At 43.3% G+C, this 23,638-nt stretch overlaps 1 protein-coding gene across 4 annotated transcripts in view; it reads left to right on the top strand.

The window, feature by feature from the left end:
• LOC130403479 (protein diaphanous homolog 3-like) overlaps positions 1-23,638 on the top strand; it is a 227,925-nt gene that overhangs the window by 110,026 nt on the left and 94,261 nt on the right. For all 4 annotated transcript variants that reach the window (XM_056607854.1, XM_056607853.1, XM_056607855.1 and 1 more), the window contains 5 exons: positions 4,792-4,887; positions 6,053-6,147; positions 7,024-7,125; positions 11,605-11,844; positions 15,254-15,383. In XM_056607854.1, coding sequence (XP_056463829.1) covers positions 4,792-4,887; positions 6,053-6,147; positions 7,024-7,125; positions 11,605-11,844; positions 15,254-15,383 — 663 coding nt within the window. The remainder of the gene's footprint in view (positions 1-4,791; positions 4,888-6,052; positions 6,148-7,023; positions 7,126-11,604; positions 11,845-15,253; positions 15,384-23,638) is intronic.

The following is a 23,638-nucleotide window of genomic DNA, read 5'->3' as shown; positions in this document are numbered from 1 at the left end:
ACATCATAATTTGAGCTTAGATCACTTCCCTTCTGGAGAAAATGCACGATTAAAGTTTACCTGAATGATCACCTACTGGAGCCATCACAAGCCTTCGAGGAGCCTATGCGTGTGTGTTTGTGTGATCATTTATAAGAATATATGATTATTATGGATGTATATACTACAGCTATTACACTAGCTCTACTACAGTCGTTGGAATTGTCTTTGTGGCTGTCAACATGTTGTTTTGCCTCAGTGATGTAACCAGTGTTTGGGGTGTCGTGATAACTCAGAGGTCCGAAGGAAGCAGGGTTCCCCGTGCATCTCTTCTACCCTCCTGCCGTTTTACTCCTCTCAACTCTCTGTGACTCTATTGCTGTATCACTCACTTTCTATCTTACTTTCAGTTTCTCTCTCTCTCCCTCTCCCCTCTCTGTCTCTCTGAGATCCCCCTGTCATCTAGACAGGCATGGCAGGACTCCATTAGGAGGGTTTTACTTGAAAGCGCTTGCTAGACATTGAACTATTTTCCTTTCATCTGTGACTTTTGGCTTAGCATTAGCAGCTGTTAGCCTAGTGATAGCACCCTTTTAGCCTTTGCTATAGCTAGCTTACGTTCTCCCCCGGCCTGAGATCTAAAATGAGTCCTCCTACACTCTAGCTCACACCAAGAATCAAAGGGCTATATTGTACATTTACCTTGCCAAAGGGAATTCCCTTACCAGCCAGGACTGTCTATTGCGTCCTTTCTCGAATCTACCTCGTGTTGGACTTCCTCTGCACTTGGTCTGTCACGCTGGTCAAGTAGTCAGCCACTGTGTACTCTTTTTTTGAGGCCCAAAGTGCACTCCAATTACTTGTTTTTGTTTCCACATAATTGGGTTTGTTGTGTGGCGGCAGCCTTTGGGCTCTGCGCGGTGTTGTGTGTTGGTGTTAGTTCCAGAACCATCTGGCGTTCTCTATCTCTTGATACCAGTTGTGATAAGGTGGGGGGTTCTCTGAGAGGAACTCTGTGCTCAGGGTCCAAAATAAACACATGCAACCTGCCAATGGTGGATAGATTGGACCATTTGGCAGGTACAAAAATTCAGGGTAACGTACTTAAACAATTGCTTGGCCGGTCGATTTTCCCACCTTTGTAAAAAGATAACGCAGAAAAGTTAATTCTGAAGCCTGTTTGTGGTAAAAGAGGAGAGCTGGGTTCGGTACTTGGGGAGTGTTGGGGAAAAGGAGTAGGAGAATTCTCTCTCTTATCTCCCAAACTAGCTGGATGATGAGGTGGGAGATAAGGACCACCAGGCCCTCTCTCTCTGATTGATTAACTAGCGACCTCTGACCTCCTGCAGGGCGTTTTAATTGGCTGATGTATAATGAGCAGACAGGAAATGTTTTGGGGCACAGAGAGGGCTTGTGTGTGTGTGTGTGTTTGGATGTTTTAATAAGATGTAGGGGGTATCTAATTAGCTCATTTAGCCTGCTGATAACACCTAAAGTGTGAATGTTTGTGTAATCTTCATATGTTAGGTAGGGAGAGTTATTCATGAAGGTTGTGTCCTGGTCCAAGATAAAGTTTCCCCACTAGCATGTTTTAAACTGTCCTTGCAGGTCAACTGCTGTATGTTTTTCGAAGAGTTCGTGCATAATAGAGCAGTTTATATGAGACTCTACGTAACCCTGGATTTACAACATCTATGAAAGCATAGATTCACATGCTTGGTTGCATGCTGTACAGCCATCTACATGCTACTGTCTTCCCACATACAATACTTTCCTTTTCTGAGTTTTTCCCCCTCATGTGGTTCCTTAATTCTTTCTGCATTCATCTTCATGCTCATGTTGTGTCCTTCCTCTCGCTTCGTCTCAAGACTCTGATGAGGCTGTACCAGCCCAGCCGCGCAGTAAGTTTATGTGTCTGTGTGTGTGTTAATGTGTGTGGTAAAAATTCCCTTTGTGCACACTTGTGTGAGGGAGAGAGAGCAACAGTGTGTGTGTTGTTTGTGTATTTTAATTTTGTGTGAGAGTTTTAAGGCTGTGTGTGTGCCTGCAATCCTCTATGCCAGTGTCCCAGAAAAACACCTTGTCTCTTTTTAATTAGACTAGTGTGGATGTTTGGAGTTAGACCAAGTCCACTGCCTTCACCCCACATCAACTCTCCTCCCTCTCCTTTGCTCCTTTTCCCTCTCCTCCATTTCCTCTCATCTATCTTCTCCTCGTGTTTTCCTCTTATGTCCTCGACTCTTCCTTCACTCCCTTTTTCTATCCCTACTGCTCTTATTTGCCTCACATCTTTCTCTTTCCTCTCTTCTGCGATTTTCTCTGGACTCCTCCTTTTCCCTCTTGCATCCGCTACTCTTCTCTGCTCCTCTCCTTTGCTCTCAACTGCTCTAACTTCCCGTCTTCCAAACTCCTCTCCCTCTGCCTATTTCACCCTCTCTTCTTCCCTCTTCCTCTTCTCCCACTCCTCTTGCTTCTATCACCCCTCCCCTCCTTTCTTCCTCTCCTCTCTATCCTATCTTCTCACCTCTCTCCGCTCCTCCTCCCCCCCCTATTCTCTCTCCTCTACTTGTATCTTCTCTCATCTCCGCTCCCCCTGTCTTCTGTCTTCTCCAGCTCTTCCCTCTCTTCTCTTCCCCCCCCTCTTGCCTCACCACACAACATAATTAGAGCACCAGGCGATTACCCGGGTGCTCCTGGGAACCACATTTTGTTCTCTTAATCTGCTGTTTTAAATTATTAAAACCGACCGTGAACCGGCTCTTTGACCAGGCTCTGGAGAATCCTGCACACACCAGAGTGGTGTGTGTGTGTGTGTGTATGCGTGTCTGTGCTTTCCCCTAAATGGCTTCGTTTTACTTCTCAATCTCCTTGATCCCTCTCTTTCTTTTGCTGTCATTTGCCCCCTGCACTCCCTCCTCATAAAGAATCTGTCCTTGTGTACCAACTACGTATACTACGACTGTTGTATATTAATATCTGTATCAGCCAATCCTGAGCTTCTGTTATATATCACTGTATATTAGAGCTAATCCAGAGCATCCCGGTTTATTAGCGTATGTTTCAGCCAATCCTGTGCATCCCTGTGTAATACTGTCTGTTTGAGTCAATCCTGTACGTCGCTTATAGATTACTTTCTGTTTGAAACAATCCTGTACCTCAATTATATATGTCTTTCAGTTTCAGCCAATTGTTTGCCGCCATTATATATTACGGTTTCAGTGATGTGATTTCACAACTATCCCTTTTTCTCCATGCTCATCTTATATCGTGACATCCTGCAGTGACACAAGCAAGTGCAAACACACAAACGCACATGCACACAGGTACGCAACCTCCCACACACGCGCACAGAAACGCAAACACATACAAATTAGGGCTGGCCCAAATACATAATTTCAACCTTCGGATATTTGTTTGGTTTCCAAACGAATATCAGAATATTCGGTGAAGAATAAAAAACAAGAGAAAAAAGTCCATGGATAGTGCAAACTTTCATTTCCTGTAATTGTAGCAGGCGGAGACCACCGCTGCAGAATCAAGGTCTTATCAACTTATCTTTTTCTAAATTGGCTCAATTGGTAATACAAATGTGTTATTTTAATAACGCAAAAAAGCAAAACAACAATGTCACGTCGGTGGCTTTCGGATCCAGTCCTCAGTGGAGTTCGACTTGGTTATTATGGCAGAGCTTCAATGCAGCCTAAAAGTTTCTGAACACTGTTTCGAAAATATGAGATTATCAATTATCACAAAGCAAATAGGGGGTTTGAACATTCAGCAAAGTTTTGAATACATTTCTAGGCAGGACTAGTGCTATTAACCCGATGATAAATTAAACGTGCGCTAATGTGGGGGAGAGATCGCCATACACGGAAAAACACCGCTACCAGTTACTAAATAACCAACACATTGTTATTAGTAGGTAGAGGTTTTTGGTGTCTTTTGGACTTGTTTGAACGTTTGAGTGTTCATTATTAATTATTAATTCTTATACTAAATGCGCTCTGATGGAACGGGGTGGTTATTGCAAACCTAATACAAACACACAAAGTCAAGCACACACTGCATACACTTGCACTCAAAACATACACACCACATGTAAACACCCACACACAGGCACACAAACACACAAACACGCCAGCACGAATGCTCTCGCTCTCGCTCTAATTCGGCAACCATTAAACAACCTAACACATACATTTTCACACATGTTCATTGCAGCCCGGATATCCTTCACCGTTTGTAAGGGTGTTTGTGTGATAATGATAAATCATGTGTTAACGATGTCTTAATGACCTGTCTGTGTTCACAGTCACACTCACATCTAGCACTGCTGGAGTCTCCCTGTCAATATCCAACCATACAGAATATCTTCCATCAGTCTAGTTTATCACTGTAGCGGCCATGTTATGATAATAATAGTTACAAACACGCACACACACACACACACAGTTGAAGTAATAATATAAGTAAAACAATTATAATGTAATTAACCAGTCATAATGTTAACAGAAAGGCATGGGTACGGTGATTGACTCCCAGATGAAAGGTTCAGAGTTTGAACTCCAATGCACGCTGACTAGCTGAAGGCGTCCCTGAGCGGGATGCCCTAACCCCTACCAGCTCAGAAATCACTTTAAAAAATCCAAAGGTATACAAGAAAAATAAAGGGAGCCATAGTAAAAGACAGGACCCTGTGGTTTTGAAACCAACATCCCCCTGCTCTGCCTGTAAATGTGCCGAATACATTTAGATTGGTGAGATGTGGATCGAATTGTGTGAGTATAACCTTGCTCTTCTCCCTGCCCACAGCCCGGAGAGAAGAGGAGGACCTGGAGGACCGTAAACCGCTGAAGAAGAGAATCAAGGAGCTCAAAGTTCTTGAGCCCAAGATCGCTCAAAATCTCTGTAAGTGTTTGCTCTTCTCTGCTCTCTCTCTTCTCCCTTTAGACTAGGGATGTTTCTGTCTATTTACCACCCTCTCTATCCTCTCCTTCCTCTATGTTGTCCTCATTTATATCCTCATCCTACTTTCAACCCTTCCTCTCTTTTCACTATATCTGCCCTGTTTTATATATTTCACTGCCCATATGACATAATCTGTACACATACCTCTCTGCTTCATTGTCTTTCGGTCTCTGATTACTGATTCTCTCACACACACACACACACCAAACATGAGCGACAGTGCGTGATAGAGGGAATGTCTGTGTGTGTGATGTCATTGTTCCAGCCAGCCTGATGTCATGACTTTAGAGATACAGTAACTACCATGTAATGAGTGGAAGCGTCCCCATCAGTAAATGGATTACTGCTGATGGCTCTAAAGCTGCCACAGCTCCCACACCCCAAAGCCCTCTCACCCAGCCAACTAACAGCCAATCCCCCTCCTATCTCCGGCCGATCCATGGGCCGGAGCTCTCAGGCCAACTGCTGTAACGGCCCTGCTAATAGGACTATCACATTGCATTGAAACATTGTTCTGCCCACAGCATTTGCATTTATATTTGACTTCGACAGAGTTTTTACCTTATTCCCAATGGATGTGTATGTGGGAAAATGTAATGTATCACCACTTGCATGCAACAAATAATCTGATATTAATTTATTTTCAGTATTATATTTAACTTATTCTTACACACACATCCGGGTGCACTTTTATTAGTGATCTGCCAAAATGTGATCTTGTAATTGTTGTGTGTGAAAGGGTTCCTCTACTCTTTCTCTCTTTCTTTCTCTCTCTCTCTCTCTCTCTCTCTCTCTCTCTCTCTCTCTCTCTCTCTCTCTCTCTCTCTCTCTCTCTCTCTCTTTCTTTCTTTCTTTCTTTCTTTCTTTCTTTCTTTCTTTCTTTCTTTCTTTCTTTCTTTCTTTCTTTCTTTCTTTCTTTCTTTCTTTCTTTCTTTCTTTCTTTCTTTCTTTCTTTCTTTCTTTGTCTGGCTTCATCTCTTTTTTCTGTGTGTGTATGTGTGTGCACACATTTTTCAAATTTCTCTTTATGCATATCTCATGATGGCTGCAAATAAATGTGAGCTTTCATTTCTGATCTAACTGATCTCTCTCTCTCCCTGTACAGCAATCTTTCTGGGCTCGTTTCGTATGCCTTACGAGGAGATCCGCAGGATGATTGTGGAAGTGGATGAAGAACAGCTGACTGAGTCCATGATCCAGGTACAACAGTACCTCACCTTGTTCCTGATGTCACGACCCTGTTGCCCTCAGTCTATTTGCAGGCATCCTCGAGCAAGTTGCCCCTAACCCCTGCCTTATCCTTATAGGGATATGCTGAGCATTCTTTACATTGGCGTTACCCACATTTAACACGAGTTGTTTGATTCCAAATTAGTCTATTGTGGTTCTGCGCTGACAGGTAACCTTTTTGCACTACCCAGCCAGAGGCAGTAAATAATATAATAGGGCCAGTGACTCATCACTGTGCAGAAGATGTGCAGAATTATCTGTGTGTTTGTGGACACGGATTTACAGATATCTCTGCGTGACACTGCATGTGTCTGCTAATGAAACATTTTAATGTTGGTGTTGGCAATATTGGTAGCAGTAAAAGTAGCAAGTTAAAATGGTGTTAGGTAATCACTGAAAAGCATATAATGATGATATATATTAGTTATATTATACAAATTTGGCTATTCATTCTTGATTTCTTTCTGTATTAATGATACTACTGTTGATTGTCATAATATGTATTAGTATTTATGATATAGTAAATTATAATAATATTTATGATATCGTATATTATATATAATAATCAATAACATAATGAAAAGTACTATAATGTCTTGAAAAATATTCCTCTTTTTCATTCTTAATACATCCTCAACCTGATTTGTATTTATTATTACTAATAATATTAATATTAGTTTATGTATAAATATTATTAACAATATACTCATATTCCTATGGTGAAGCAGTCCTAAAACTATATGAGATTAACATTATTAATAATAATATATTAATATTCCAATGGTAAAGCATTCCTTATACTATAATATTAATATCATTAATAATAATCTATTAATATTCCTATAGAACCTGGTGAAGCACCTTCCAGAACCAGAGCAGCTTGCAGCGCTGGCTAAGTACCAGCAGGAGTATAGCAGCCTATCAGAGCCTGAGCAGTTTGTTTTGGTGGTGAGCACACGCACGCATCCATACAACCACACTCATGCACTCTTCTACCCACACACGGGCACGCACACTCACACCGACACACTGACACACGCACGCACACAGACACACGCACACACACACACGCACACACACCTGCAATTTCACAGTTTATCCGTTGCATTTCTGTTTACCAAATTGGTTAAATTTGTATTTAAATCACTTGTGTTTAATCAAATCAGCAAAGAGTTCGCCAAGTGTTTTTGTCTGTAGCTCTCCCTTGCCTGTCTCAACGACTTTATATGTCTCTATCTTTCTCTCTTCATCTTTTCCTCCAAATCCCTTTCTCTTTCTCTCTTGCTTTCTCTCCATCTCTCTCCATATCTTTCACTATTATCCTCCAATCCCGCTCTCCCTCACCCTTTCGCTTTCTCCTACTCTCCCTCTCTCCCCTCCATGTCTCTGTCATCTCTTTCCATATTTTTCTTTTTGTTTCTCTCAATCCCTGGGGATCAAACCTGGTACTACTTGTCAGGGAGTAAACCTTACACTGCCACCACAGCACTGCAGCATTTCGGATTTTGCTCTTCAGAAACTGGTGCCTAGTTATCCCTGGACAGTTAGATCTGCGGCAAATTGTTGGCAACTTTTAAAACAGCCATTTCTAATTATATTATGAAGGAACATATTGTCAGCCGATCCGAATGACTGGAGGTTTGATCCCTGCTTTTCCAGGCAGATGGACACATACTGTCAGAGCAGAGAGCAGGAGGCCAGACACACAAACAAGAGTCTCATCAAAGAGAAACAAACACCAAGCCAGAACCCCCCTGGCCCAATGTCTTCGTGCTGCTCGGTTGTATCGCAGCTCTTGTTCCATATCCTGAACACCTCTCCCTCAAAGGGAATTTGACATTCTGCTGCTGTGAAACCACCACCACCACCACCGACCTTTCTTCTTCTCTGCTCTCTAAGCTGCCATGCTCAGACTGGTCTGGCCCTTATCACCCTAGCTGGCGTTGGCAGTAGAACACCCCTACCGCCCCCACCACCCCCAGCGCTATCATATCCACCACCTGCAGCGTCCCCACCACAACCAGAGAGCTAGTGGGGGCACCAGGTTGAGGACCAGAGGCGACCAGCTAGAGAGCAGCATAGAGGACCAGCTAGCCTGTCCACTCCAGAGTGCTGGCGGTGAGAGCTGAACTCTAGCCTTCTTTGTGCAAAAGAACAAGAAAAGAAAAGGCCACAGGTCAAAAGGAACATATGAGGACTTAGGGACTTAATCAGGACTTAATCAGAAGGCTCCAACATGAAGCTGTCAGTGTTCTTCAGTACTAGAGCTGTTCCTACTCATCACAGGAGATTAACCTTCATCATGTGTTCTTCAGTCCTAGCGGTGTTCCTACTAAAAAAGGAGAATAAACCTCATCATGTCTTCTTCAGCCCTAGAGCTATTCCTGCACAATGTAGGAGAATAACCCAAAACATATAATCTTCAGTGCTAGAGCTGCTCCTTCTCAACCCCGGAGAATAACCATAAACATATAATCGTCATTACTAAAGCTGTTCCTAATAAACACATGAGAATAACCCTAAACATGGGTTCTTTATGGCCAGCTGACATATTAACATAGCTTCTGCTGTCCATCTAGAGGTACTGTACTTAACATGACAACTGGGACAAGGCCATTATGGTGATGATGGTGGATGTTGGTTGTGGTGGTGGATAAGTTTGTGGTAACATTCAGAACACCCCACCTAGAGACCTCATTAGCTCCCATCCCAGCAGTCCTCTTGATCCCAGACACTAGCCGCGTTTACATGGAGACATCTGATCCGCATAGATTTCTATGCGGAATAGAAAATGATCATATGTAAGCCTCATTCGGAATACAATTAACTGTTTGGCATAGAATTCTATGCCGAATAGAAGAGGTGGTGTAGTCCGTAGTCCGAAACTTAGAGCAGCTGCAGTAGTTTGCAATTGGTCCACTGAGCTCCGTTTGTACCTTTATGCACACGGAACTTGACCGCTGTCAAGGAAAGTGGATTTATTGCCTGATTCACGTCTTTGTTACCAATCCGTAAGTAGTCCGGTAGGCGTGTCCGGTTGCTAAGCGACGGGACATGGGTGTTTATTAATGACGTGTTCGCGTGTCGTAGTGTCCGCGCGTGTCCGAGATAACTGTAATTAGTAGGCTACTACTAGTACTTTTGCAGGCTGAACGTTAAAATACTTCTTAACTTAGAGAGATGGCAGCTGCAGTAGTTCGCAATTGGACCTTCGAGGAGACAAATGTCCTCTTGGAAATTCTTATGGAACAAGATATCTTCCGAAGGATGGACCAGTGAAAGGTTCGACATAGCGACCTTTTAAAAGATGTGCATCAAAAGTTTACGGATGCGGGCTATAGTCGCTCAATTGAGCAGATGAAAAACTGTTGTAAGGTATTGAAGGCATCTTACAACAAGGCCAAACAAGCAGTTGACCGGAGTGGTGCGGCTCCAACCAATTTTTTTTTCGATGAAAAGATGAACAGTTTCATCGGAGGACGGCCAATATTCAATGTGGAGGAAAATGGAATTGATGTTGGTTTTAGAACGGACGAGGACGTGAATGTAACATCCTCTAGTAAGTTGTCACTGTTGTTATAAGGTTTAGGATAAATTCAAGGGTACACATGACTTATTGTTTGCTTTTTAGCGCTGGTTTGAGGTTGGCTGATAATACATAAGAGTAGCCTGCTTAATGTTCGACATAGAGATGTGTCAGGTGTGCGCGAGAGACATAACGGACACTTTTGTTACTGCCATGTATACAGTACATTCGGATCACATTTTAGGAACAGATCTATTCTGCATAGAAATCTATGCGGATCAGATGTGCCATGTAAACGCGGCTACTGCCTGCTGAGTGACAGGCAGGGGGAGGGCTGATGAGTTCCAAACTTTAATGCCATGCTAAAGAGAAGCGGGTGTATGAATAATTCTGTTTGGTGTGGCCTGTGGTAGCAGTACATGTCAAACACACGCCTGGCTGCCGGCCGTTTGATGGCCGCTCTTTCAAGTCAGATGCTAATGGGGCTTGACAACTCCAAAATATTTATTTGAACCAGTTGAATGTTCTGTGCTCCGTCTTTAAAGTCTCACTTTCCTTGACTCGTTCTGGCTCTTTGTCACTCTATTTGGTATTTGGCCTATTTTGCTATCTCTTTCCATCTCTCTCTGCCTCTCTTCTCTCCTTTCCTTACCTGTCTGTCTGTCTGTCTGTCTGTCTGTCTGTCTGTCTGTCTATCTGTCGGTCTCCCTTCCTCTATCTCCCTCTCTGTCAATCCCACTGGCCCAGCGGGGCAAATACACACACACACACACACACACACACACACACACACACACACACACACACACACACACACACACACACACAAAGCCAGCCACATAGTAACACGCGCACATGCGCACGCACACACACCCCCACGGTTTGGCAAAATACCTTCATCTGTTTTTGCTCTATTAGTGGCTCTGGCTATATTGAAGACAGAGGTGATCTAAAATTCCCTGAGGTTTCGCTCCTCTCCTCACGCTGCCGAACACTCATTATTGCACATTTTCTTACCTTCTTTCCCACACTGTTGTCCTGCCATTGCCCCAGTTCTCTCTCTCTCCATTTATTTTGTGGTGGAACACGCTCTCAGTAACTCTCTGACTAGCTGCTTGATGACATTACAGTATCCCGGATTAAACTTTTGATCCAGGCCAACTCTCTGCCACACAGCCAGCTGTTGTCCACAAACCCACACGCCCACGCACTTGTGCGCAGGCACACGTACACACTCTTGTAGGCAGGCCATGGGTCCAATGCAATATTTTCCAATTTGCTGTAATTGTGTGAGAGTGGTAATCCAATGCAGCCCATTGTATATTCCTCCGCCTCCTCCGCTGCGGTTTGCTGACCTATATGGAGAGCACCTCTGTAATTACCCTAGCAGACCTGCTGTCCAAATCAAATCAGTGGCATCACGCGTGACCAGGGCCCAGCCTCACTCGCTTAGCGCGCTTCGATACCTTCCATACTCCATCACGAGGGTAGACCCGGATGGAAAGTTTGAGTTTGTAAGACATTTTTTTAATTTTTTGAGGTATTTATTTCTTCATACACTCTCCTCTTATCTCTTTAGCCTTCTCATCTTTCATGATGACCTTCTCTTAAGATTCAAATTGTTTTTCTTTCTTGCTTTTTGTTTATGTGTGTCAAATCTATCCCTTTTTCTTCCTTTTGTCACTAGATATCTACATCTAAAGTAAAAAATGTATTAATTCAAAGGACTATATTGGAATGAGAAAAAACATATTGCAAAAGCCCACCAAAAAATATATTTTCTATTCATTTTTTTAACGTCAACTGAAATATGTGAAGACAGGATGGAAGAGCATATGCTATTACAGGGAAGGGTTAACGTTTCAATAAGCCATATAAGTCCTCTCCCTCCCGTCTTCCAGATGAGCAGTGTGAAGAGGCTGCGCCCTCGCCTCAGCCACCTGCTCTTCCGGATGCAGTTCGAGGAGCAGGTATCAAACCTGCGGCCCGACATCCTGGCGGTGAGCGCGGCGTGCGACGAGGTGCGGAAGAGCCGCTCGTTCAGCCGTCTGCTGGAGCTGGTGCTGCTGCTTGGGAACTACATGAACTCCGGCTCCCGCAACGCCCAGTCGTACGGCTTCGACCTCAGCTCCCTCTGCAAGGTGAGGGCCAGCCCAGCCCAGCCATGACCCTGCCAGTACAGTATCTATTCTACACCGTACTGTTGACACATGGATACAGTAGCTCTGTGTACAGTTGTAACGGGTACCGTATGGTGGGACATGATCCCTAGTAGTTCAATCAATGTTCATATTTATCGCGATAAAAACTTCCGCAATAACGGTGATGTGTTTTTTTTTCATAAAATGTCTGGTATTTCAATCAACTTTTAACACATTTTTAAGCATCAATCACTGAATCTGCAAAGAGCCCTGAGTCAGTGCAATGCGTTAAAGCAGAAGACAAAAGGCAACGTCAGTGCGTGATCGCCAGGGCTACGGCCTGGGGGCGTAGCCCTTGGGCCTGGGGGCGTTGCTCTGGCGCCTGGGGGCGTTGCTCTGGCGCCTGGGGGCGTTGCTCTGGCGCCTGGGGGGCGTAGCCCTGGGGGCGCAGTGTTTGAGATCATATGTTCCATCTTTTCTCTGCTGGCTTCCGCCTTGTTCTCATGCCACCGTGGCTAGGCAGGGGCCCCTATCACTGGGTGGATCAGAGAGGCCATTGAGTAGGTACCCATTCAGGTTTTGAAAGGGAAAGCTGCGTGTGATTGAGTTCCATCATCCTCCAAGATAGACCACAGCGCTACAGCCCATCAGAGCAGGACCCCACCGAGTGCTTTGGTCTCCTTCTTTAGATGCCCATGCCAGATAGCAGGCAAACAGAAAAATAAGGAACTCTCATGGCATGTAGGCCTGGCTGTTTGCCCTGTATGGCAACAATCGAACACTGATCCCCAGTTTTGGGGGTATACATATAACCCCCTCAGGGGGAACCTGAGCAGGCTCCAGGGGGTACTTGTAAAGTTTTTAATCTGCTTTATTATACCTGAATACAAATTTCAAAAATCATAGTATACTATTAGTTCAAAGCAAAACATTGGTGGTTTTGGGCTATAGGGGCACACGAGACCATAAATCTCTGGAAAACACTGCCCTTACGCACCATAATGATGCACATTATAGAGCAGTGTGCAATAACGCTATTGACCATCAAACGACAAATTATTAAAAATGGTAGATAAGGTGTCATATCCCCCCTACACACATACACACATGCATACACTCACTTTGTGAAGTGCTTTGGGTGTCTGGAAAAGCACTATAGAACTGTTATGAATGATTCTAATTGAATTGCTTGCCTTTCATCAGAAACAAATCATCTTGTCCTCCCCTCAAACAAGTTATTCTGATTGGGGTCATTCGGTCCAAGTAGGCTCAACATTCTGCCAAATTATAACGCTGATAGGCCTGATCTACCTAGTTTAGCGCTGGAGGCTATTATCAGATAGCATTTGTTCAGCCAATCGCACAGTTCCTGTGAGGCATGTGTGTCAGTTAACAGTTACCAGTGAAACTGGTAACTCTCTCTCTCCCTCAATCCACTCATCGAGGCATCCGCCTCGAGGCATTCTCCCTTGTCAGAGGGGAACGTCTGGGAACAATATGAGACTCAAAAGCCTGGAACAACGTTTGAAACTAAGCTAAGGCATTAAGTCTAATGCTCTCGCCCATCGTCTGATTAATCAAACCACACCCTTTTTGTCCTGTTACCTCACTAGTATCTAATTGCCACACTGCAGATTATCTGAATGCGGCTTTATTAAAAAATTGCATTTCAGGGGTAAGATGGGGGGAGAGAGATCCTAATCCAGAGGAACAGTGCTTGGCTTGGGTTACATTATGACTGTAGACACTCTTAACTGCAGTTTCCACAGTAACAACCTGCACAGCCATCCATCATTGTCAACGCGTTGTGCTGTTGGACCGCTTGGCGCAATCGCCCCAGAGCTCCCACATCCATAGGGTCTGTCATCGCCATCCACTTACAAAACCGTAATGGTTGTTAGTCATTATGGTCTACTGTCACCCAATATAATCTCATTACCGTCCCCGACACCTAAAGATCCTTTTCATTAATGTTAGCACGTTCGTTTTCATGAAGTCGTGCTCATTTTCATGAAATTTAGATCCTTTTCAAGGCTTTGCTTTCTTTTTTATGATTGCATTTAAAAGCCTCCCTAACCCTCTCCAAAATGCTCCCATACAAAAGCCTCAATGCTGCCTGAATGACATCATCCGACGCCAAGCGTGATGTCGGCTTCCTGTTTTGCCTGAAGATTGACAGCTTAATTCCATGCGTTACAACATGGCGAGAAATTGCGCCGACGCAAACCAGCACAAAAGAAATCTCATTCTCAATTATGATTGCCATTTATCTAAATTCAGAAGAACTTCCTTTTGTGCGTGAGCACTTGATGCTTTTGAAAAGCAAGTCGATTCAATAAATAAATAGGGAACAAAATAGAGGAGAGGAGTAAGAATGTGTTTGATTAGAGGAAGTAATACAAACATGATTAAACGCAGCAGGAGGGAGTTGTCCAGGGAGTACCAATGGATCACCTGGAGAGAGCGACTAGGCAAGGCGCTAGGCTCTGCTCCACAGGGGGCCGAGAGGCCTCTGAGAGATGGCGTTATGCTCTGAGAGACACGAGAATAATTTGAATGAAAACACCATAAGATATGTATCTGTTTGTTTGGCAAACGTAGCGGGAGCGCGTGGCACGGGCAATGATGCTTTTGTTTGGATGTTTTGGTGGGAGGATCGCGTGTGTGTCTGCGTGTCTGCATGTGTTTTTCTTAATGTTTATAATTTAGATAATTTAGATTCAACAAGTACTGTAGAAAACATTGACATAAAACAGAGGGCATATACTAGATTTGCTCTGTGAAGATGCTTATAAATATGCTTTGTGTAATCCAGCCAACAGTCTGAGGTAGCTAGAGTTTGTCTATTCAACACCAGAGTCTATTCTAAGTCTAAGGTGGCTATAATTAAACAACACCAAATCTTAGGTGGCTATAATTAGTCAACATTAAGTCTAAGGTGTCTGAAATTAGTCAACACTAAGTCTAAGGTGGCTAAAATTTGTCAACACTAAGTCTAAGGCTATAATTATAATAAGTTTATGTACTGACTTATTTACAATATGAAGAAGCTAGTTAGTTAGTCAAAACTAAGTCTTAAGGTAGCAAGAATAAACCTCAACACTTGGTCTAAAGTAGCGACAGTTTGTCGCTACCTTATTAAGCACTATGTCTAAGGTAGGAAGAGTTGGTCAACTTTCAATCTAAGGGAGCTAGACTTGGTGATGCTACTTTAGGGACAGCTACCAACAGAATAGACTACAGAAAACATCCAAGATAATTGTCAGGCTACTACCTTGTATGGTTTGTGCGTCCATTTTCTTGTTCCTCAATGTGGAGGAAGCCTGAAACTCAATCACTTCATGGCCATTCATGCCTCATCCGTATGCCTTACATGACAAAAATCTTTGTGTGTGTGTGTGTGATGCAGCTGAAGGACACCAAGTCAGCTGACCAGAAAACCACACTACTCCACTTCCTGGCGCGGGTGTGTGAGGAGGAGTTTGGTGACGTGGTGAAGTTCGTGGAAGAGCTGGAACATGTGGACCGAGCCAGCAGAGGTAATAACACATCACCTATAAAAGAACCGTTTCAAACCAATCAAACCAACTGTTTAAAGAAGTGTTAAAAAAACAGACAAAAGTTACAAAGACATTTATTTGGATCATTATTAGTATTTTGAGCGTCGCAACAGAAATTACAGGACAGTGCAGGATAGGGGTAGGCAAAATAAAGGATGTACTACATGTTTCATTTCACGATAAAACTGGGTTTCCATAAAGGCCCCAGGGAAGCATAATAACCTGACCCATTTGTGGTTGAAAATGAATGGAGATGGTAGACTGAAGTTAAGTATTGATTCGAATGACAAGGACTGAAGACAGATGCATATACATATAGTGTTCAGGTGTGTGTGTGTGTGTGTGTGTGTGTGTGTGTGTGTGTGTGTGTGTGTGTGTGTGTGTGTGTGTGTGTGTGTGTGTGTGTGTGTGTGTGTGTGTGTGTGTGTGTGTGTGTGTACGCCTGCGTGTGTGTGTACGCCTGTGGATGGGTTATTTTTGTTGCTGCTACTCGGTCCAAGCGCTGGTAGTGCAGTCGCATTATGCGGCCCTTGGATGTCCTGGTCACAGGTCAGGTATCTGTGGCCTCTCCCCCCTCGGGGAGCTAGAAAAGAGGGTTCAGTGGAGCTCTTCGGTGGTGAGGTTGCAGCTCTGATGATGTGAGGATAACAGGCTCCCCTCTGCTTCCTCTTCCATCCGCCATTGGTTGGTTTCAGTTCACCCCTTCGTTTCGTCCCCCCCCTCTGACTCACGGTCCTTGTGTTCCCCCAGCGCGAGAACATATTTGCATGTGCAAAGCCTATTTTTTCTTCCTTAGTCGTCAGGCTGCGTTCTTTTTCTTTTCAGTCCTGTCGTCGTCGTAGGATGACACAAATTTCTTATTTTCTCCGGCATTGATGTGTTTGCACGCCTCGCTTTTCTCCTGTTTATTTCACATTTCCTTTCATGAATTTGGGGATTTGTGTTTTCTTGTTTTGTTTAGCTTTTGTTTCATCATTGCCGACAGCCATTTGAGCACATCTGAGGCCCATCATAAAGGCTGTGCCTCTGGCCTGTCAGGATGCTAAACAGGGACCTGCGGAACCTGACCTACGCACTGCAGGGCTCGGGGGCCGGCGGAAGCCCTAATGATGTGCTGCTTGCTCGTCCTAGCCTCTGGCGCTTGGCTCTGTCTCTCACACCACACTTCTGTTGCTCATTACAGAGACCAGGGACATGTGGAAGGGACAATGTTTAGTTCTTCTTACCAACACCAGCTCTCGTTGGGCAGGGGAAGGGGACATAATTTAGTGCTCCATACCAACACCTGATCTGATTAGAGGTATTAGACATAGTTTAGTCCTCCATAATTGGGGATCCAGCAGTCCTACGTTGTTATCGCAGAACTTCTGGGGGGAGACGCCACAGAGCCTGGGCCGGAAACTTAAATCTGTAAGGGGCATTGACGTCTTGTTCCCTCTTTTGTTTTAGATGTTCTACCAAAAAAAAACGAATTTGCGTGAATGGATGAAGTGTTCAAAGGTTTTTTCTCTGTATTTTGCCAGTGCTTGCCGAGTTGAGGTTTACCAATTGCACGCTTTCAGATCCCCGCCTCCAACATTATGATTGGTTCAAATATATGAAGCGAAACCCTTTTTCAGTTTAAAACTTAGAGTTTAGGTTATTCATCTAAAGTCTGATTTGGGAGAGTAATCCTCCATACTAAGGATGGGCGTGTGAGAGATCGATTACTCGAGTGCTCCTCGTTACAAGTGAACTCCGTTGGTGGAAAGGCAAACTCGAATTTGCATATACACACACAGACAAGTTTTCTGAAGCAAATGTATGTGTCTTTTCTGTGTGGCGCCACTGGCGTGTGCCGTGTGCACAAAGCAAATTAAATGTATCAAATTTCTGTGTGGCGCGTGCCGTTCCGTGTGCACAACGCCAGAATTCAAAAAGTTAAGAGATGGCAGTTAAAGCAAAGAGCAGCGAAGTATTGAAATACTTACCAGAAATAGGAGATCATAAGGTGAAATGTAAAATATGCCAAGCGAAATTGAGCTACCAGAGTACTACAAGTACTATGCGGCAACATATGCTCCTGAAACACAACGGTGAGTTCGGGAAAGCAGACCAGCAGCAACCAAGTGTGTCGACTATTTTCACCGCCGCAAAACGCAGCTGTAATCCCGGCCGTGTAGAGAAGATCTCAACGCTGAGTATTTTTTTAGTTCATTGGCTGCCGTTTTGTTTGCAGCTTTAAATTATTTGCAATGGTTAGGCTACTTGTTTCAGGTTTTTTTTAAAAACCGTTACAGGCCTTTGTTCGACGTGATTTAAATTGTGAGACGCATATTTATTTTTTCAACTAAAATGTGTTTTGAACGTTTGCAAAAATAAATAATGAATATTCTGATAACCCTGACTGTTTTGATTGAGAATAAGCATTACATGTTTGGTTGGTAATATTGCCGTTCATCGTTAGGCCTATTCCTGCTGCAGATGCGTTGCATTCTAAAAATTGATTAGATTAAACGAGCACTCGATTTGATCCTCGAGGAATTCATTAGATCACTCGAGTTTGGAATTTACTGCTCGTGCCCATCCCTAACCCATACCAACACCAACTCTGGTTGTGTAGGGGGAGGGATCATGGTTTAGTTCTCTGTACCAACACCTGCACTGGGCAGGGAAGGCAGCATAGAGATCCCGCTCTGTTTGGGCCTTTTCCTTTGTCCCTTCTGCTGTGTCGTTCCAACCATTATTTTTCAAGGCATGTAAGGAATTCCTTTTTGTACCTTACATAAAGTCTTCCATTTGTTCTCCCTGCCTTTGTCTGTCCACCTCTTTCCCTTCATTCCTCTTTCATTCTCCATGTGTGTCTCTCCCAATAACTTCATCTTGCTGTCAATCTTAAGCTCTCTCTCGCTGTAGCCCCAGACCCCATTCTCTCTCTTTCTACCTCATCCCCTCGCTCACCCTTGTGCTCAGTGGGTTTGGTAGGGCAATTTCACATACTTGTTTTCTTTCACGCTGCTGAATGCATGTTGCCGTGGAGACAAGCAGAGACATACAGATGTTGTCCTTTTCACAACCAGAATGTGTTCTGCATGTAACTCCTCAAAAGTCAGTGTCACCGCTGGACGTCCCTGCTCTTGGCACAGTCTACCACACACCGAATGGTGCAAAGTACACTTCTTTCAAAACCTGTACAAAGAACACACCTGTACAAAGCAATCGGCATACAGTGATAGTTTTTCCTGGATAAGAATGGGCTTGTCTTGTTGAAGCTCTTGATTTCAAAGTGTGTAAAAATAGTTATATATCGAGTCGCTCATTATAAGTATGTATCTGCTGGTTGATTAGTTGATTCTTTTTTCTATCTATTCATTAGATTATGATGCACTAATGTTATTATTCAAGAAGTGGAAACAGAAGTCAGCTGAAGTACCACATAGGAATTAAAAGAGGGGCGCATACATTGGTCTTGCATGTTTGTATCTGGTACCAGAGAATTACATTGGTGCCTATTGGTCTCCAAATTCTTTCTGAAAGCATGACTTGCAAGTACCAGATTTCACCTCTCTTCCCCACTATCATTTGAGATACATTAAGAATCGATCAGATCCAAAAGATAGCGTTCTGCTCCTCTGTACCTCTCAAATTCCAGTTTATTCTGAAACCATTCATAAATTAAGGTAACTTTGGGGAACAGTTTTCTCACCTCACCAGTTTCTACTGTCGTGTAGCAAATAAAGAACTCAGCAGGGGTTATACCAAATGCCTATGGCTCTACACAGAATGCTGAGGAATTATATTCTTTAACTGTCCATCCGCACCCAATGTTGTAAGCACGACAACATGCAGCTCGGAATGCAGGCTAATTGTGGGACGCATCTTCTTCAGATGGCTACCTTTCTATTAGACAGCTTAACATTGGCTGAGGTCGGGAATCGCTTTGTTTTTTCCCCTGTCATGTCCCCTTTTATACGCCATCTCCCCCAGATGATCCAGCACCGATGCTGCATGTGAGTCAGTGTGTGTGCGGACGCTTTCCACTCTGTCATGTTGACGGCACAGCGGGATGGTGGCAGTAATAAGGGGATGTCAATGGGGGAAGTGACCTCTACATATATCCTATCATTATTCCAGTGGAGCCTGCTATATCTGTAGTCCTTCTAGACCGCTGGGCTTACTGGGCCCCAGCACTCATAAAGATCACTCACTCCAACACAGAGCTAAAGGCAGGAGTGGGCACACAGTGTGCCCACACTATGGTTTACCTATTCCCTGTACAGCTGACTACTTTATACCCTTAATTTACTTATGCCACACTATAGCCAATGATGCTTAGGAGTTTTGATTTTCATCAGATTCATCCAATAAATCTTGTGACAATACATGTAACGCAGGTTTATTATTTTTGCAAGTAATTAGGTGTCCAATTTCCCTACCTTACTTGGTCCCTAAATAGTTTTCTTCAAGCTAAGTATTGTCGCTATAAAGCCTGAGGTAATGAGGGAACAAGTGAACGACTTTCGACACAGCCTTTGTTTCGTTCCTCCAACATGGCAAACATCTCTCCTCTCCCTCTCCCTGAACAATCTGTTCTCCACTCTCGCCCAGTGAATATCCGTGATACTGAGGACATTCACAGTTAGTTTGTTTTCCATTCCCCACTCCCACTGTACCAAGTCAGATCCTTAGACTGGGTATCTTAGAGGCCTCTCCACAGGGTTGCTCCCGGCCCCCAGCTCTTTCGAAGGCATCTGATTGGAGGATTGGAGGGGAAGAGTGGCTATTTCAACTCCCTGGCTCGCCCACTTTCTCCCTCTTTCCAGCCATCCATCCATCATCACGGGGCCATAATCACTCCGATCAGCACACTGCCCATCTGCTGTCCTCCCAACGGGCCTTCCGACAGTCACAGGATATTGGTATCCTGCTGTCCCAGAAGGCCTTGCTTCTGGGGGGAGATAGACATGGATGGATAGGTGCAGTGAGAGAGAGATATAGCGAGACTGGTAGATGTAGAGATAAACTTCTTGTGGTCCATAAGGAGAGGAGGGGAAAGAGAGATTGACTACTTCATATAGAGAAAGAGAGAGAGTACTTGATAGAGCAGGAGATGGGCTTCTTGACGAAAAGAGAGAGGTAGCGTGAGACTTCTTGATAAAGAGTGGATAGACTGGATATGGAGATGGAGAGATACCTAGCTAGATAAAGGGAGAGCGACACATAGATAGATGGAGAACCCCATAACGGAGAGCTAGGGAGAGGGAATGTTTAAATGGAAATTATGGATCTGAAGTAGGACTCGAGGCTGTGTTTTAGAGTGTGCTTTAAAGATATGTCAATAATATCCATTATGTCTTTGTCTGGTTGGGTTAGCTGAGTGTGTGTGGATATTGCATTATGTGTGTGAATATTGTGTTTGTGTGTGAGAAAGGGGTGTGTGTTGGCAATTGATTATCCAATCAAGTCTTGTGATTGATTTTGTGCTGTTGCCATTTCAGCTGCTGCTAATAATATGAACTAGAAGTAGTTCTTATGCTAAATGATCAGTTTAAATGAAGTATTGACGCTGCCCGCATTCACTTTGTATACATGTACTTTCTTTTTCGCTAAATGAGATTATGCCTCCTGCATAAAACAGTTGCATAGGGTATTCTCTCATTTTAGTCTCTGTTCCTGTCCATTTACCAAACACTTTCCCTTGGAAATTTTTTTGCCAGAAATAGATGGTAGGATATCGCAGTGTTTGACTCCCCACTGAAATGTACAGGGTTTGATCCCCAATGTCAACAGCCTACCTTTAGGCATTCTTGAAATGCCTAAGGGCCTTTGTCAACATAGCATTTTCTTCCAGCAGAAATGCGCCGGCATGGCGCTGGGAAGCACTGGAAGGAAGCGTTTCAGTGCAGAAGAAATCCTGCTGCGTCCCCATGTTTTGTTTTGCGTTGTTGTTTCTATGATGTCTAGCCAGTTTAGCATTGCTTAACATCGAAGCGGAGAATTCTTATTGTACATCCATGAGTGATAAGCAGCCTGTGCATACACAAATGTAGCTTTTTTGATATTCGGAGAAACAGACTGTTGAGGCTTTCATTTATATGTAACCACTGACGAGGGTTGGGTTCATTAGGTAGGTATTAAAAATTCAGCATTAGAATATTAATTGTTTTGTTTTTGTGAAAATTGTGACAAAAACAAAAATATTAATGTTTTTAAACAACTATGGATATTTGGGGACTAGGGTTAGGGCTACTAACCCTGATAATCTAATTTACAGGGTTAGTAGGCTACATTTTGTCTGAGAATCCTATGCTTCAGTTGAGGTAATGGCAATAATTTTCAGAATGGCTAAATATGGGATGATTATGAATTATCATTAGTTAGTTTTGGATATTCAAAAATGATTTGAATATTTCAGTTGCACTTTGACAGCGGCCGTCTAGTGTGAGGATACTCAAGCTATTAATTTCGGCAGCCATCGGGGCATTTATCGTTTTAGAAGGGATTTAATAATGATATATATTAATAACTTATTCAATGTTCAAACTAATAGAACAGGGAGAGGTGTTTCTCCATGCTTGGCAATCCGTTCCCCCCTCTCTAGTCCTTGCCTATAAATATCACTAGCCCTGTCGTGAAATTGATTCAAAACTTCAATTTTCAAACGTCTTATGCTTTGTTATAATTGATAATCTCATACTTTGGAAACGTGTGTGTTCAGAAACTTCAAGGCTGCATTGAAGCTCTGTCGTAGACAAGTCAAACTCAGACGGATGAGTTGATCCGAAAGCCACTTATATTTTACAAAAGAAAATTTCAAAACAACAATAACGCATTTGTTCAACCAATTGAACCAATTCGTTCAGTTGATTCAAAAGTTAGATTCTGCAGCGGTGGTCTACGGCATCTACGTTTACAGGCAGTGAAAGATGGACTTTTTTCGGTGAAACGAATATCTGAATCTTGAAATAAGGTATAAAGGCCAGTCCTACAACCTACTATTTTCCAAAATGTAATCTTTGTTTGACAGTTGATAAGCTGTGATTGGGTGACTTGGAACAAGCCACAGTGAAGCAGCAGCGGCGTCTAAAAAAATTAAATAAAAAATAAGTTCAGCAATTTTCAACCTGCAATGGGGGCCATAACCGCTACCTGCTCCTTGAGGACATTTATCTGAGTTTACGGAAAGTCTCTTTAGAACATTGTCATATTAATAGAAATGTGTGTCTTTTACCAATGAAAAAGTCAGGCTTCTATTTCTCCATTAAAACCCAATATCTTGCGTTACTTATTATTTTGTTCTCTTGAAAATCCAATCAATTCCCTTTCACAATGTTTTATTTAGTTTGTCATAAATGGAAAATAATAATGGATATTTGCACAGCTTAATGTGACATTTGTTGGAGTGGCCTTTTGAGATTCTTGTATGTGTTTAAAATAGTTGAAACACACAAAGACTCAGTGCCTCATGGGTAATGAATAAATGAATGCAGAATCTTTAGTTTAGTTTGTTTTGCAACCGTCATGTAAGGCATGTGTCTTCTGCGTGGATTCCCTCATATTCAACCAGCCTTTCAGTCAATCCTTACCCAAAGGGAGGCTTCCAAGCATAAGTGAATGCTTGTTAATGAGCAGTTCAGCACGATCAATAACAGTCAGGCCTTGTTTTTCCGAGCGTGATTCTCATCACGTTCCGACAATAGGCCCTCGGAAGAGCAGTCTTGGGTTTCATTGCGCTGAATTAGCTGCAGTACAGATTATCAAATTATACACGAGTTGATGTTCCGTGTAATAAATATACCTTTTACCCTTGCCTAAAGGCTGCAGGTTGGTTTCTGGATTGTCAGTGTTAACTATGAGAAGAAAACTCCAGATGGTTAATAAATATACCATTTGGTAAGGTCTATTGCCCTTTATACTATTTACTATAGTCATTTATCAAGCGTTTTTATCCAAAAGCTTTGAATCCATGCTTCCTTCCCTCCTTGTTTTAAGCGTTGACCAAGTGGTGCGAGCGTTACTCAGCAAGAAGAACAATGCAGACCTAATCAACGTGATGTAGTGGCACTGTGAATACCGGCCTGATTGAATCCCACAAGGCGTCGCTACATGACACTACCCCCTGTACACGGTGCTCTGCTCCCTTCTCCGCGGCGCTATGCTGATTTGCTTCATGATGCTATGTTCTCTGCCACACGATGCTATGCTCTGCCTCATGATGATTTACTCCCTGCCACATGATGCTATGCTCTGTCCTT

The sequence above is a fragment of the Gadus chalcogrammus genome, chromosome 14 (genome assembly GCF_026213295.1).
Source record: "Gadus chalcogrammus isolate NIFS_2021 chromosome 14, NIFS_Gcha_1.0, whole genome shotgun sequence".
Lineage (NCBI taxonomy): Eukaryota > Metazoa > Chordata > Actinopteri > Gadiformes > Gadidae > Gadus > Gadus chalcogrammus.
Note: the sequence above shows the minus strand (reverse complement) of the source record. Positions and strands in the feature narration are given on the sequence as shown.